General features: G+C 37.2%; 2 protein-coding genes and 3 non-coding genes across 8 annotated transcripts in view; 2 read left to right on the top strand and 3 right to left on the bottom strand.

The window, feature by feature from the left end:
* Positions 1 to 3: 3 nt before the first annotated feature.
* On the bottom strand, positions 4 to 75 carry TRNAD-GUC (transfer RNA aspartic acid (anticodon GUC)). The gene has a single exon. It is a non-coding gene; the product is annotated as a tRNA-Asp (tRNA).
* A 1,667-nt stretch (positions 76 to 1,742) lies between these two features.
* The window catches only part of LOC661389 (synaptotagmin 15), a 53,170-nt gene continuing 37,927 nt past the window's right edge, over positions 1,743 to 16,985 (top strand). For 2 of the 4 annotated variants that reach the window (XM_015982593.2, XM_064357683.1), the window contains exons 1-2: positions 1,756 to 1,881; positions 16,030 to 16,274. In XM_015982593.2, coding sequence (XP_015838079.1) covers positions 16,076 to 16,274 — 199 coding nt within the window. In that variant the 5' untranslated portion in view covers positions 1,756 to 1,881; positions 16,030 to 16,075. Of the gene's footprint in view, positions 1,882 to 16,008; positions 16,275 to 16,985 lie in introns of all 4 variants that reach the window. The other 2 variants (XM_015982592.2, XM_967549.4) reach the window with 2 other exon arrangements.
* On the bottom strand, positions 5,248 to 5,319 carry TRNAQ-UUG (transfer RNA glutamine (anticodon UUG)). The gene has a single exon. It is a non-coding gene; the product is annotated as a tRNA-Gln (tRNA).
* On the top strand, positions 7,692 to 13,773 carry LOC103314057 (hypothetical protein). The gene is made up of 2 exons (XM_008198883.3): positions 7,692 to 8,573; positions 9,055 to 13,773. The coding sequence occupies exon 2, from the start codon at positions 9,161 to 9,163 to the stop codon at positions 13,715 to 13,717; it is 4,557 nt and encodes a 1,518-aa protein (XP_008197105.1). The 5' UTR covers positions 7,692 to 8,573; positions 9,055 to 9,160; the 3' UTR covers positions 13,718 to 13,773.
* Positions 14,137 to 14,208, bottom strand: TRNAG-UCC (transfer RNA glycine (anticodon UCC)). Its single transcript has one exon. It is a non-coding gene; the product is annotated as a tRNA-Gly (tRNA).

A 16,985-nucleotide genomic window follows, 5' to 3' on the forward strand; every position in this document is an offset into this window, starting at 1 on the left:
AATCTCCCCGGCGGGGAATCGAACCCCGGTCTCCCGCGTGACAGGCGGGGATACTGACCACTATACTACCGAGGACTTAATCTCACTTTCCTCTAAATAACTCATAAGGTACGTATGGAGGAAGGAAGGACCTTTTATCCTTTAAATGGAATAACACGGAGGTATCAGTGTACCCCAGTCAATAATATTCCCCTATAAAGAACTATAGTTCATTTTTATTTAAAAAACGAAGTAAAGTTTTATAATTAGGAATTTACATTATTTTTTCAAAAAAAGTTCATATTACGAGGATATGTCTTAATCAAAGCAATTTTGATCGTCGAAGAGGTCATACTGAAATGACCGTCACCAAAATTTAGACTCAAATAAACCCACAGTAAAGATTTGATCAAAAAAAATTTTTTTTCGAATATTTATTAAAACATTTATTTTATCAATAAATTTATTACGTAATTATTACCGACCAGAGCAAATAATAAGGCTTAATAAAAAAGACATGAATTAAGCAAAAGAAACTCGTAAAACAATAAAATTTAACAAACTGCAACATCAGCATTAGAAGAATTTTTCCTTTAGAAGATGAAACTAAAAAAAATCAAAATAATTTATTTTCGGTCTAAATAACGGACTTAAATTCTTATTTGAGATTCTGGTTCTCATTTAACAAAATCACACAACTTAGAAAGGTGAGACAAAAAAAATCGAATTAGATTTAGTTTGAGACCTAAGTTTGATTCCTGCGAATAAATTATATTCCTGCCGAGATAATAAATTACGCCAAATTTCCATTTTATCGTCTAATTTGACATTTGAGGCAATTCATTTCGCCTGAAATGTCTAGATTTCAATCTAGAGTTGTGACAAAAATTTAACGATCCTTTCACTTTTGATTAGTTTTTCTAAATCAATTACAATTTTATCGCTGCCGCTACAGTTATATTACTCCTGTAACCGACTTTATTTACTTCATTTAGTCAAAACATAATATCCATTGTGTTTTTTACCCGATAATTACAATATGCATTAGTGAATTAATTATTTATGGGTCCATTATTAGATTTTCTGACGTAGAAAACGTCGCAGTCAATGTCCATCAGGGCGGAAAAATTGCCCACAAACAAAATCTACGACAGGACATTATCATATTAAATATTAGGCCTCGATTTTGTTTTCTGCTAAATCAAAACACGACGCAAATAAGGGGATTTGTCTGGAGGAGAAAACTTAAACACAGAAGAGAGTTAAAGGTTAATTAGATCAGGATTAACTTTGCCAACGATCTAAAAAATCCCGAGCCTGAAACAAGTCGTAAGCTTTGAAACCGTCGCCGGTTATGAAAAGCTCGCTACAGTGGAAAAAGCTTCTTTTCGCACTTTGCTCATTAAAATTCAAAGCTCATTTCAAGATAGTTTTGCACCATTAATTAATTCAAAACGAGTGCCGTTTGTGAAAAATCTTCCATAAATATTGATGCAAAACTTGTGTTGACTTTTGAAACATTGAATGAAACTCCCGAACGTCCTTTTCTCTCTCGTCCATTCATTCCGGACCTTAGCACGTCACCGCCTCAAGAAAACTCATTAAAAATTTATTGTGCTATGATCCAGTCCGCCGCCAATTCATTGATGTCAAGTTTACTTTAAGTCCCTGGGATTATATTGACACAAAATTACCTTAAATAAACGTTTGTTGAGTGTCCCTGCAAAGGGTCGTTCCCAGTCGGAGACGCTCGACTCCGGCCGACTCCGGTAAATGCGTGGGTGGCGAAATCTCAGTCGACTCCGGTATTCGTTGAGTCGTACCCTATTTTCCGGCGCGACAACTTTAATTCCGGTGGATCAAACTCACGCCTCATCAACGACAAAATAAACAATTTGTCAGGTGAGACACCGTTTTTTTTCAATTTTAATCGAGTTATTCCAACAATTTAATTCGAAGTTGTTTGCAACAATAACAGCCAATTTCGTGCAAGATTGAATGCAAATGCAGCTGCATAATAATTGCGTTAGGACCTGCATGTGACGGCTCACAATTTCTGGGGGCCAATTCAATGCAAATAAAATTTTTAACAATTAATAAGCGTGAGCTTGTACGCTATAACACAATTTTTAGTGCAGGCCTGAATGGTTTTAGCGAAGTAATTTTGAGAGCGGTTTAAATAATTTTTATTTTTTTGAAATAAAATTCATCGATGTGTTAGTTAAGTCAGTTAATGTGATTCTTGTTCTTGAGTTTTGTTTGAATTTAATTTTTCACGAAAAGCTCGACTTTAATTCTCCCAAACCCAATTTTAATTTTAACTTTCGAAGACTTCGTAAGTCAAGTGGTTACGTAACTCCGTGTAAAGTTCGCGCTTCCAAGTTTTAAAATCTTGAGAACAGTCGCGATTAGCAAAAAAACTATTCAACAAGTGTTTTGGGACAGACAAAAATTGCTTGTGTTATTTTTTCCAATTTTGTGGCGGAAATGTTTGCGTGTTATTTTTTCCTTTGATGTCGCTTTTTTGTGGAATGCAATTCCGGGTATAATTTTTATTTTATTTTCATGGCATTCAATTATACTTAAGCTTTATCGTTCAGTTCCGTTTCGCGTTTTCTTTGCTTTATCTCTTTAGTTAATTGTCGTTGTCACAATTCTACAATTTGCTCGAAATAACCCATTTACCTTAATTCGAGACAATTTCGCCTCGCACACGCCTTAAATCGTGCATAAAACCCTCTTTCTACGGATTTACCACTTGAATTAGGATCCGCTTAATTAAGTCAGTCTATGAAAAGTAGTTCGTCAGCAGATTGTCCATAAACCTTTCGCGATAAAAGCAGATTTCACTTTTCACTGAATCAGATTACGGTGACAAAATTGGAAATTAAAGTTTCTAGCAAGTTGGGAGTATCAAACTATCGTTAATCCATCGCTGCTTCGTATCAATCCCAGAATTTAATTTAGTTTGGTCGTAACTACATAAACTATTATAATTAGTGACGCTTTAATGTGATCGTGGATAAACGGCGGTTAGCTGCTTAATGGAATTCCGAATTAGGATAAGTAGCTTAGGACTGCTAAAGCCCAATATTTGATTTTTGCATATAAAACAATAAATTTCCTAATGCAATAACAAAATTCCGCTGTGTTTGTTCTATGGAAACAAGAAGTAAACAAAAATAAACCACGATACGTCTCTGAAATATTGAACGAATTCGTAGGTGGTGTTCAGATTTTGATAAAGATTGATTAGGTTCGTTTCTCTAATATTTGTTTTAATTTACTGACGTTTCGAGATGTAATTCATCATCTAGGGCAAAAATTTTACTGAATTGAGATTTTTCAAACAATCATTTTCCAGCGAGGAAATTAAACGTCAAGTGGAAATCGCTGATTATAAAATAATGAAACAAAATGTGAACTTTTTAATGACAGAGTCGCCACTGTGATTATTATCATTACAATATAATTACAGGGAAAACGGCAGATGTGGCCTACTTAAAAGGTTTAGCTATTTTTAATAGAGCCCAAATATGTGTTTGTAATTTGCTACAATTTAATTAACGAATAAAATTTATTTTTGGTAGCAATACAAGTGGGGTGTTTTTTAGAAAGCTCATTATTGATATTTTTTACTGATGTTTGTGTGCATATGTGGGAACAAAACACTGGATCCAATTTTTTTTACTAAAAATTCTCCAAATTAACTGGCTCTGAAGCCAAAGTTACATGTCTGTTTAAAGAATCCTTTGCAAAAGTATTTACTGTAATCTGTTCCTAATTTTAACTCAAAAAATATAAAAAATAGGTATTAAATTATTCGTTTTTTTAATTCATGTTCATTAACATTCATTCAGTTTAAAATGTGCAACAAAAAAATTAATGTTCTATCAAATTATCAAATTTTATTGTCTTTTTAAAGCTGTACAAGGGTTTCGCCAATTTCTATCGGATGTTAGAAGGGGTTCGAAAGGTGAAAAAGGTTGGGAACCACTGATCTAAACCATCGAAATATCGCCATAATAATAATAATAATAATAATAATAATAATAATAATAATAATAATAATAATAATAATAATAATAATAATAATAATAATTTATTTGTGGCAGTGAAACACTTACAATATAATTAGTTACAACAATAAAAAAATACGATAACAAAATTAAAATTTTCTACAAGTTGTTCCTACGACAAATTGGACCAAAAGGCAGCAAAGCTGATCAAGGTTTTGGCCCAGACAATAAATGAAAAATAACAAAAAATAAAAATAAATAATGCGATTGAAGAAAGATAAAAAATATAATAATAAAAAAATATCTAATTCTATTTAACAAAATTATAGAGAGGAAAAAATACATAAGAAAAATAGGAAAATCATTTTGTAAGAAACATTTTGTATTTGTGTTTAAAATTGCTGATTTTAGAAATTTTTAATCTCAAAGGAACTTCATTGTAGAATAAGTAGATATTATAACGTTAAGCTGATTACCGCTATTGTGTTTTGAAAGTAAATTGCTGAAAAATCAAAAAGAATTGTTAGTGAGTTAATAATGAATTAGAAGAAAAATCTCGCCAAAGTTAGAACATTATTATTTGTTTTTGAAAAATCTCGAAATATGTGTAGTCATTTTTTATATTTTTTATTTTGCAAATTTTTCTCACTGACTTTCGGCAAATTGGATAAAACTGAATTAATGTCAACCATTTCGCAGACGAAATTCTAGTTTTGTGGAAAGGGTCAGTCCCGATTTACCGTCTCATTTGCTCGAGAGATAAAAATATAAAAGCCACCTCCTCCTTGTGTTTATCTACCGCATAAAAAACTGCAGTGTTTGTGATTGGATATTGACGGACTACTGCACTCCCCACAACAAGATAGACCAATCACAAGGAGATTAAAATGTTAGCAATGTTTACAGCAATTTAAATGTCCCCAATCGTCTAAACATAAAAATAGCAAACCCAAAAGATCATAAGATCATTAATTTAAGCTGATTTTAAAATAATGAAACAAAATGTGAACTTTTTAATGACAAAGTCGCCACTGTAATTATTATCATTACAATATAATTACAGGGAAAACGGCAGATGTGGCCTACTTAAAAGGTCTAGCTATTTTTAATAGAGCCCAAATATGTGTTTGTAATTTGCTACAATTAAATTAATGAATAAAATTTATTTTTGGTGGCAATCAATACAAGTGGGACACACATTATTTACAATTTTTTACTGGGTTTTGTGTGCATATGTGGAAAAAAAATGAGGTTCCACCGAGATTTGAACTCGGATCGCTGGATTCAAAGTCCAGAGTGCTAACCATTACACCATGGAACCGCTTAATTTTTGTCATGAAAATTTTCGATTTTCCGGAACTATTAAAATCGTAATTAAAAACCCTGTTTGAGACATTCTTTAACAGAAGCGACTCCTCATATGGACCATATTGACAATAAAAAATAGAAAACACATTCAGAAAGTCTAACTCTTAATGCCGATTCAACCTTATTTTTGTAAAACTGAAAAAAAACTCTTTTTACTTCAATAATTTAGTCATTTGTTGACGAAAAATCTAAGGGAAAAGGCTTCCGACTGTGATTTTAGGGTGAAAGAATAAAAAAAAGTTTTTTTGAAAATGAAAAAATATTGATTTTGTTGTGCCTATTTTAAGCGAAATTGGTCATAATTGTATGATTTGAGTATGAATTCCATTTGTGTTGATCAATGAAGTAGGGTAGCTTTGCAAAAGTCGTGGTATTTGCGTCTGAATCGGCCGTAAAAACACTCTCAGCACCCTTCTGTTATTTCTACAATTCCGCTCCTTTTAGAACTCTTAAAAATTAATTTGGCCGTGTCACAGAAAGTTGGAAAGCGTCTGTGACGTCTTTCTGCCCCTTGTAATGAAATAAGATAGAAAAATGTGTTAACTCAAGTTAGTCTTCGATTTTCCCGTTCTAAAAATAATGTCATTATTTCCGTAATTTTAAACTATGGCCCAGCGCACATTGCAAGTTCTATTTAATTATGATAAAATGTGACACGTAATTAAGTTTTAGTGGTCTTCGATACTTCGATATATGTCAGAGGTCACACAGCGTGGAGGCCATAGGCCATATAATCGCTCATCCCATTAGCGAGAGAAATGAAAGTTTTTTGATCGTAAAACGATGCACTATAAGCAGTTTGGGCTCATATTGAAGACTAAAAGTTTATTAGAACTTTCTTAACAGTCAGTGCCAAAATTCACGCCTCGTGTAAAAAACATAAACAAACAAAGCTGATCTTATCACGTGCACCTGGCTTTAAATTAATGTGTGTTAAGCAGTCGTCCGCATAATGGCAATTATCCAAGTATACGTAGCACATCTGCTTTTTTCGTGATGTTAAATGTGTCAGTACGTATCTCGTCCATGTAACGGTAGCCAAATGCAAACTAATCCTAGACGAAATTGCATCTCGCCGGACTTCCGTTATCTTTCGGCGTTTGTCAATAAACATTAACATATGGCGCAAAGTATGGCCTGCAATTCAATGCACGCAATTATGGCCTAAATGTCCAAGGAAAATGAGATTGCTGGTCTTGAGTCCGCGTTTCTACGCTGCTTTGATAATGAGAAGTTTGAGTCTTATTGGCATTGAAAGTCAGTTTTGTACTAATTACTCAAGCATTTACGAAGTGCAGTAAAGAAACGTAACGTCCTTCACTGGTGACATACAAAGATATCCAATTCTGTTATGAGAATTGCGAGTTTTATCGACTAGACTAGAAAATAACGAGGCACTTCCATGCCAAGATTTAACTACGAGAGGCATAAATACGGGATCTGATCGGCTGGGATCGACATTTATTGCTAAAAAGTTTTGCAAAATCACATACCGGATGTAAAAGCTTGTGGGACACCGCAACCGCAAGTATTTGTTCATACACCTGCTCCGGGAAATTTATATTTGAAGCAAACTCTGGTTTTTTAAACAGTAAAGCGGGTTTCTAGAGAAAATTCAAATGCTATTGATGACTATTGATGAAATCATCAAGCACAGTTTATCTAAGTCAGTGTTTCCCAACCGATGGGGTTGCCAAAGAAAGTGTTGTAATGGCGGAATTTTATAAAATGGCTAACGTAAAAAATAAAAAAATTATAAAAATAAAATTAATTATTATTATTAAAATAATAAATTTAAATAACTACTAATCTGTAATCTGTTCCCAATTTTAAAATTAAAAAAAAATAGGTATTAAATTATTCGTTTTTTTTAAAATTCGTATCATTAACATTCATTCAGTTTAAAATGTGCAACATTTAAACATTTAAACATTTAATAATAATAATAATAAATAATAATAATAATAATAAATAATAATAATAATAATAAATAATAATAATAATAATAATAATATTTTATTTGTGGCAGTAAAACAGTTAGAATATAATTAGTTACAACAAGAAAAAAAATACGATAACAAAATTAAAATTTTCTACAAGTTGTTCCTACCACAAATTGGACCAAAAGGCAGCAAAGCTGATCAAGGTTTTGGCCCAGACAATAAATGAGAAATAACAAAAAATAAAAATTAACAGTGTGATTGAAGAAAAATAATGAATATAATAATAAAAAAAATATCTAATTCTATTTAACAAAATTATAGAAAGGAAAAAAAAACACATAAGAAAAATAGAAAAATCATTTTGTAAGAAACATTTTGTATTCGTGTTTAAAATTGGTGATTTTAGAATTTTTTAATCTCAGAGGAACTTCATTGTAGAATAAGTAGATATTATAACCTTAATAAGCTGATGACTGCAAACCCAAAAGATCATAAAAAGTTTTGATCGTAATAAAATTCTAAACTTGCTTTTAATTTAAAATAATAAATGATCGTGCAAAAAAAACAGGCTCAAAAATTTGGTTTGACTTTTGTTGGAAGATCGGTCCACAAATTCGCATTTAACGACCGAACGACTTATTTGCAAGCCAACCTCCCGGATAATCGCTCACTAAGCCAGAAAAACGTTGCGTTTGTCACATCCAAACAATTTAAATGTCAAAGGACCACAATAAAATATATCCCGATCGAAATCACGTTGCTCAGGTGTCCTCTTTCGACTTTATTGCTTGCTGGAGAGCACCCAAACTCTTGTTTTTATTTTACAGGAAACAGTCCATAATCTAATGTAGCGTGACCGAATAGAAAGCAAAAGTAGCACCCAACTACGTTGTCAACGGCCCCAACAAAATGCATTTCTAATTGGACAACAATGCTACTTTTGGGTGAAAAAAATTGGGGAGATTGTGTTCATTAGGTCCATCTCCTGATCGGGACGAATCATTAGTGATAAATGATTATTACAGAGTCACTTTCACCTCACTGAGCTACCGTTCCACATAAACTAAACTCGCTTAAAGGCTTTTTGTCGACTTTACATTTCCTCCAAGTAGACCGTGAACCTACATAAACCACTACTTTAGAATAAACTTCTCATTCTCGCCATAGCTAGTCGCAGCGGCCGGTTTATTATGTGACACGACGTGAAAGTGATAGTTTGCAGCGTTTTGGAAGTGCTCAAGAGATTGATGCAATCGGGAGTGAGGTGGGTGGTCGAAGACTCCAGGAAATTATTCGGACAAAAATGCGCAAATTGACTTCCGGTGAACCCAGCAATTTAATTTCGCTCCAAAGCAATTTACGAAAATTATTACAAAATTCGGAACAAATCGTGGTTGTTCTTAATTGTTTTTGAAAATGTTGCAGTGGTTGTGATTTTTTCCGATTAATTGGGTCATTTTTAGCACCGCGCTGTTGCACAAGCGCGCGTAATGCGTAAAATTGTTTTACCGCAACTTAATTAAAGTGATATACTGACCGGTCGAATCCATTCCTGTGACTAATTAAATCATTTAAAAAGCACTTTGCATTCTGAATCGAATCAATTACGAAACTAAAAAGCATATTATACAAGCTTCTCGCATGAATAATAAATCAGCCAAATTGAGCGTAAAATTTTCACAAATCACCATCCGAATAATTTCCTTGGAAAACTTTCGCCAAAAGCTACAACCGAATCGTTCCAGATCCGCCATTAGGGTGCCCGCCGCCATGCTGGACTCCTAGGGTGCGAACACGCCAACTTGTGTCCCGGTTAATAATGAACTTGAAATTATCGTGACGCTTTCTAAAATGAAGTTAATTACCGTGGTAATAATCGGTGTGTTTACTGTAACTTCGGCCATCCGCGTTCCGCCATCATGGCCGAAGAAGCAAAACCTACAACACGTGCAAAAATTCAGGACAGTTCGACCGAGTGTTGGCAGTGAAATTGGTTACCGGACGCGGCCACATGTTACTCAAACACAACACCATAAAACCAACAGTCGGAAGAAATACCAGCCGAGGATGCAGCGACATCCTAACCTGGAAAGAAGCGCTCCGAAGACCGAATTCAAGGCCAGCGCCTCGACCAACGACTGGAAACCGATTTTCCCAGCGCATTTGTTCCAACAGGAACTGAAGAACTTCAAAGAACCCTTCATCCGGGAAACAGAACATGGGAAAAAATCACCACTTTATAAGAACTATCGAGACGATAAAACACACGAGCCGAGCTATGGCACACAAAGTGTAAAAGAACGACACATACACAGGGAAACACCAAAAAACGAGTATGACGTGGTTCCGGACGTCCCAACACGGCCGATTTATCCGGGAGAAGGACAGTGGGCCAAAAAAGGGATCAAACACCGGCCCTTTATCAGCAAACACCGATTTGCAAAACTTGAAGATGACTCCGAAGACGAAAGACCAGAGGGTTATGAAGTTTTCGAGCAAAATAAAAAACTGTTTGATAGGCAAAAAGCCCAGTTTAGGGACACCATTGACCAGTTCCCACGAAATCACAAGCTAGGGGCCTACAGGCAACCACCAGAAGAGGAAGATAAAGAAGCGGAGGATGAAGAGGAAGAAGAAACGGAGGATTACGATGAAGAAGAAGAAGAAGAACAAGACCGAGGATTTGTTCCAATGAAACTATACACACAAGTCCGACGGAGCGAATCCGCGGAACACCTCCCGAGACTCGTCGAAGACCCCCGATTGCGAGAAGTGATCAAGGATTCAAAAATCCAAACTGTCTACACCGAAGAAGGGTACGAAGATATCGCCTACGACCACGCCGGTCATGAGAAAACGGCCGAACAAGACGAAGGTTTCGCCGAATTTGATAAAGAGATAGAAAAAGAAAAACAACGTCGGAAGGATAAGGAGGAATCGGGAGATAGCGAAACTGCCGGCTCGCAACACAAAACCGTCAACAAACCGGTCAAAATGAAGAAAGACAACTTTATGAAGACTGAACAAATCCAAACGGCGTCGCTCAAAGACCAAGCCGGAGGCAACACCGAACTGGAGATTTTAAGCGAGATTAAGGTCTTGGCAAGCCCCGAAAATGGCACCAAGACGCACAAGTACGTCAAAATTGTGCCCAAAATGTACAAATATGATAGAATAAACGACACAAGGCCTGAAATGGTGTCTATGGAGAGTGTAGTGAGGGAACACTTCCGGCGGAGATTCAAACGCTACACTAATGACTACCCCAAAATTGAGGTCGATACCGCCTTTATCGATAAGATCAAGCACGACATACCCAAACCATTGATAGTTAGGGTGAAACCAAAATACCCCTATTATAACAACAAGGCAATAAATCCCGACTCCCCTCTTCGTTACGCGGAGGATCTTGACAACATTCCGAAGAAAACTGAGGACGAATTCGCGTTCTACAACCAAGCTGATAAGATCCAATGTGAGGAAGTGCAAAGTAACGTAGACCCGATCCCTGCAAGGGTCAAAAACACCAACGATGATCCTGACAATGCTGACGAAACATCAGGCGTGCAAGAATTGCCACAAACCCCAAGATTAAGAAATCTCGGCGATAAAATCGACTGTTTCAAGGTGAAATATTTCGGCGAAAACCCCCTTGATAGCCCCTTTTTCAAGGAGAAGGACATCGGACCCGTGGTTCCACTTTTCAACATATTCAGCAAAGTGACGAGCATTGACGTGAAACCTAACGAAATTCCGGTCGAAGAAAAACGTAGCTATTCGTCGAAAATTTCGGTGCGCAAAGAACTGACACAAGACGACAACCATTTAGGGGTAAATATCTTGAGCGATGTTATTGGACAGTTTGAAAAAGTTACGACGCCGAAACCCGAAATGGAAAACCAGACTGAAGCAGCGACAATTTCCATCATCACGACTCCGAAATACACAATTGACTTGAAACCCAAACACATCTATCACCAAATCGAACTGTTGGACCATCTGCCGTACCAGGAAAAAATTGATACTGGCGTTACTTCAACCGTATTTCCCTTGAACCACCGTCAGAGTAAAAGCATAGAGGAAGTGAGTGGGGTTAGCGACGGTACTGTTAACACGAGTGAGGAAACGGCCCCGGAGAGTCAAGCCTTGAGGAAGCGGCGGCGGCGGTTGAAGCCTCGCCCAAGCCTCCAAAGGCGCAAAAGGCCCTATCACCACGTTTTTGACATCAATAGATTCATTCCGACGCATACGTACAATCATCTGAACCGAATCATCCGGACTAGTACTGTGGTACCCAAGCGAAGCGTCAAGAGTGAAGTGCATTACAAAAACGAGATCAAACCAGACGAGCAACTGAATGTTTTTGCCGACGTTATCAATAATATCAAAAACTCGAGCCGAGACCCGCAACAAATCGCCGCGTCGTCGTCAAGTCGAATCGGAGTCAAGCTGAACGTTGTGGAAAATTACCAAAAAATTACCGACGAAAATGAGGACAGTGACGGTTTTTATTCAAGCACAACCACGGTGGCACCAAGAGGGACCATCAAATACTCGTCGTACAGACACAAAGACGAGCTAGCGGACCAATACGAAAATCTTGAACTCTTGAAAGTGAACAGGAAATTGACAACCACGACCACGTCGGAGCCGTTCTTTGGCAACACGAGGATTGCGACTGAAGAGGAAGATGAGTCGGAAGACAGCACTGATAAAGTCGTCGGTTTGATGCCGCCAGACCCCAGTCGCTACAAAACGATTTTCAGCCCAAGGGTGGTTGAGGAGGTGAAAATGAACACGTTTCTTGTCGTGGGAATGAAACCACCGTCACCCAAACAGAAAGTTTACGTATATTCTGATTTTAAAGCACGCCCTCACGGGAAAAGGAAGCACAGTTACTTGAGGAGGGGCAAGAGAAGTGCGCAAAGACCCGCGTATTCGGAAGTTGTGAGAAATCGGAACAAACCGATTGATGTTGAGGACGATACAGAAGTCAAAGTTGAGGAAGACGATGATTACGTCCCCCATCGTCCTAAGCACTATCACTACGATGAAAAAACCGGACGCATTGTTTACGATAAAGTTGCGACAGAAGCACCAGAGGAGGAATATATCGAGGTTACAGAAGCCCCTCTTCCCAAACCTACCAGACGTAATTCAGTCACGACACCAAAGTTTGAGGAATACACAGGTCCTTCGTTTGTCGACTTTGTGAAAAAGTTGAAAAGTGACCCGAAGTATCAGGAAATCACCGATCCTCCGACTACTGAAAAAAGGGCAGAGGATGCAACAACACCGACCACAACGGCGAAAGCCGTTTCGACAGATCCGCCAGAATTTTTGAGCATTTTAGCCAAAGTTAGAAGCGATTCCGGTTACAAACCCATCGAAGATGAGAAAGCAAAAGCTAAGACAACCACGACTGAAGCACCGGAAGAAGAGGAACAGGAAAGTCAAATAGAGAACGTCCAGAATTCACCAGGGGGCCAAATCAGTGGTTCCAACTACCAGATTTTCGACATAACTGAGTATTTGCCGAAAGTGAAAACGTACAGTCCGCGAACTTCGATTGACTATTCGAAGTACAAGACAATTGAACGGGCTAATCCTCCAACTCGGAATAATCCTGACCAAGACCCGGAAAAACAGACAAGTCAAGTACCAATTATGGAAGATAGAAAGTCGGAGGAAGAAGCTGAAATTAATCCTGTGATGAGTGAAAGTAAACACGAAGATGTGGAGCCTAAAACCACGACTGAAGTTTCTTTAAGTACTACAACCACCAGAAAAGTCGTCCGAACGCGGACTCGAGGGAGCAGGAGGCCGGCTCAAAGGGCCACCACCCAAGTTCCTGTCAGTACTACCATAACGGAACCACCTCAAGTACACCACGATAAACCACGAAGGACTTTCCCCAGAAGGCAGCGCACGAGGATACGAGTCCCTAAACCTACAACGGAAACGGAAACACAGGAAACCGTCACCGTTAAAGTCATCCGTCGAAGACACCAATCCCCACCCGAAACTTCAAACAAGACAGTAGTTTCCAGAAAAATAGACAACGTTGAAGTGTTCCAAGAATACGACAAAACGCATAAACACGGTGGCAACTACCGGCGCGAAAATGACGGAAGCGAGACGAAAAAAACACATAATGTTAGAAGACTGACTGATATTGTTCAAAAACCTGCAGCCTTTTACACTGACCCTAAGCTACCGAAAAAAGTCAACCAGTTGATGGAGGTGAAGATTGACGACGCTGAGGTTGCGGAAGAAGGGGAAGAAAATAGAAATGAAGACGGCGGAGATTATGACTTTGAAGGGTCCGAGGAGAAGACGACGACGACGAAGAAGCCGTTTTTTGTAAAAGATCCCAGCAAAAGATTGTATTATTATGCTCCTATTTAATTTAATATGAAAATACAAACTGTTGTAGATAGTTAATAAATATTGTTGTTATTTAATCCGTGTTTTTTTCAACACAAAGAACAGCACACACAAGAACGCTTACATATTGTTCATGAGATTTTACTTAAACGAAAAATTCAGCATTTATAATTTTTTTATAATCGGGTTTATGGCGCCAGATGGTTTTAAGGCAGTTTCCGCATTGATTTATCTTCTCCGGAATCCGGAATTTATTTCAGGTGTTGCGAAACGACTATTTTATTGACATTCTTGTACAACAATGAATAATAAAAAAGAATAATTTAAAACTTTATGACAATTTCTATTTCGCGATTAATGGGATGTTTAAATACCTAGCCACATTCTCGGAGATTAGATTGGAATCAACCATCTGTGATAAAAAAAAGGAAAAAAATCAATGCGATGGCCGGGAATCGAACCCGGATCAACTGCTTGGAAGGCAACTATGCTGACCATTACACCACCATCGCATGTTGATAATTTTGCGCTTTCTGAAGCTTTCCTGGTTTATTTCAAACAAAAATATCTACACATTTTTAAGTAAATAAACGAAAATGAAAACTATTTACTATTTCATTTGAGTGGAATCTGAGTAACTTAATATATAGAGTGGTTCAAAGAAAGATGCAAAAAGAAACTCATTTTGGGTTTTTATTTATTAAAAATTTTCGAAATTAATTAAAATAGCAACGAAATATAAAACTTTGCTGTGCTATTCCTATTTGTGAAGAATATACTGAAATGACGGTCAATTAAAGAAGAAGAAAGTCAAAGTATCGCGTGTGGAATTAAAATTCCTAAAAATCGCAACACTCATAAATCATTAAAATGTAAGTACAAGTTACAGGAGTATATTATTAACGGTAAGTATCAAAGTGGCGCAAATTCCTAATCGGAGAATTAATCACAAATCCTCGCTTTCCCAAACTTTAGCGCTGGCTGAAAACTTGTATTAATTGTGGGAAAGAAAAAGTGGGTAAAGTAAGAATTTGAACCGTTATGCGGTTACTTCATGTCACTTTTGGTGATCACGATGCTCTCATCCGAAATCAGCGAGTTTCAATCATGTTCCTTCCGTTTTTGACAGGAATGGAGACTGATTAGATAAAATATCCGCCTAATTTAATCAAAGCCTGGCGGAGAAATTGCCTTATCCAAGTTCAATGCCATCTATTGATTGATGAAAGTACATAATCACACATTACACAAAACCGCACTCATTTCACTCCGAGAAAATTGCACGAAACGTGCTTGAATTTATCGTTTTACCTTTTACCACAGCCGGATTATTCGCATGCAAAACGCTCCTTGCACGTGCCCGAGTGATAAATGGGAAATGATGGATAAACTTCGGCAGAATCCCCTTTTGTCCGAGTTTTTCTTTTTGAAAAGTTCGATACGTGGCTCAAATTTAGCGCCAAAGCAAATGAGAGAAAGGTTTAGCTTAACTCGAGGATTGGATTATTTTCAATAAAAACAGCGTTGAGAAAGTATTGGTCACTTTTTGCCATCGCATTCTAATTGAAAATTATTAGACTTGTGTGCGGTTACGTTACGTAATTATTACAGGATTTAGCGACAGCCACACCTAGAGATCGCACTGTTTAATAATTTGGCGCAAAACAGGAGAAATGAACGAAACGAAGCGTGATCTTGAAATTCCAACTTTTCGAAACTAATTTAAATTTGGTGGTACCTTGCTACTTTCTATACGCAACAAAAAATAAATCTCTATATGCGAATTCAGCGAGATCCTTCCAGGCAGGTTTATTTCAACAGAATTGAAACTAAATTGAATTAAAAGTGATTTATTTATTGTCATAAATAAACCAATCACAAGTAACAAAACTGATTTATTACTCATTACACAGCTTTCCAAAGTGATAGATAGCAAAATGCGCCAACTTCTTTGTTTACTTTTTAAAGCCTCAAGAATTTTTCGCTCATTTAACTTCGCAGTGTTTTACAAAGTTTGAGTCAATTATTCATTAATCACTTAATTGGCTTTAAATTAATTCTTGAGCGCTCAAACTTTTCGCCAACTTTTTGTTGAATGAATGCCTTGAAAAAATAGTCATTTAATGCTTGGATAAGTCATTACAAATCAGAAGTTGTAATTACAATATGTCCCAGATTTGCCAACTTGTAGTTCTAACTATGCAACCGGCTACAAGAAAGCAATGTTGGTTGTGCAACTTTCGAATAGAACTGTTCATTTTATTTTACATTTTTGTTCCTTTATAGAAAAAAATTAAAAAATAAGCTTTTAGCGGGCGCGTCGTATTTCGTAGTCCGCTCCTGTTGCAGGCTAAATATGTGAATCCCCGACCGCCCATAATGGAAAATCAATCGTGGACCCGTAAACTGCTGAGCACTTGGCGCAAGGATCAACAATGGTACGCTGACAAATTGGCGATCCTGCGGAGCGTGCGGTCGTCGGAGCCTCCGCCGGGAGACATCCAATCGCCACCAACAGGAGAGACCTTCAAAGAGTACGTGGTCTCGGAACAAACTCCCGGAGAATTGCAACGGCACGGTAAGAATTTTGGCGGATGCGCCGGGATAGCGAATTTATGGGGTCCCGGGACTCGACAAGGGACGTCCTAATTAATTCCCGGAATCGGCGGAAGCTCGTAATTATTCAAGGACGGGTTGCCGCAAAAATGGGGCAATTTAGTTATAATCTGGGTTAATTACCTGTCGGATTTGACGAACCGCAAGTAAACAAAACGGTACACTTTAACAAAACTTAGGAACAATAGTTGTGATTGCTTGTAAAAACGTGTTTGAAGTCGCGTTTAATTATTTTTTGATACGAAATCGGTGACAAACAATGCTGTAATTAAAAATCGCACAGCACACATTTTTCCGTTCGGTGTGTTTCAAATTGAAACGTCACACAAATACAATTAATTTAATTTTGTAAATAATAATCTTCCATGGGGCTTCATTTCTGTAATTGAAAGTTTGCCTGAGCTTGGGGCAATCAAATCAAAAATTCTGCAATTTATCTCGATACTTTTAATTCCATTTATCCCGAAAAATGAAACGCAATCCTGGCGGTTGAAGAAATTGGGACAAACAATTTTGTGTCCTGTGATTATAACCATCCCTTGTCGCAAGGGTGGGCAGATAAGTTTTATTACATTGTTGTTGTACAACTCACTCGGAATTTAAGCGAGTTTGTGCACGGATTATTTATCAACTGGCGTGAAACAATTGTCCATTTTTCTAGGTAAAGTCAAGG

Source organism: Tribolium castaneum, chromosome 6 (genome assembly GCF_031307605.1).
Source record: "Tribolium castaneum strain GA2 chromosome 6, icTriCast1.1, whole genome shotgun sequence".
Taxonomy (NCBI): domain Eukaryota; kingdom Metazoa; phylum Arthropoda; class Insecta; order Coleoptera; family Tenebrionidae; genus Tribolium; species Tribolium castaneum.

Coding starts and splice junctions, on each gene's coding strand:
- LOC103314057 (XM_008198883.3), top strand. CDS start 9,161: ATGAAGTTAATTACCGTGGTAATAATCGGTGTGTTTACTGTAACTTCG.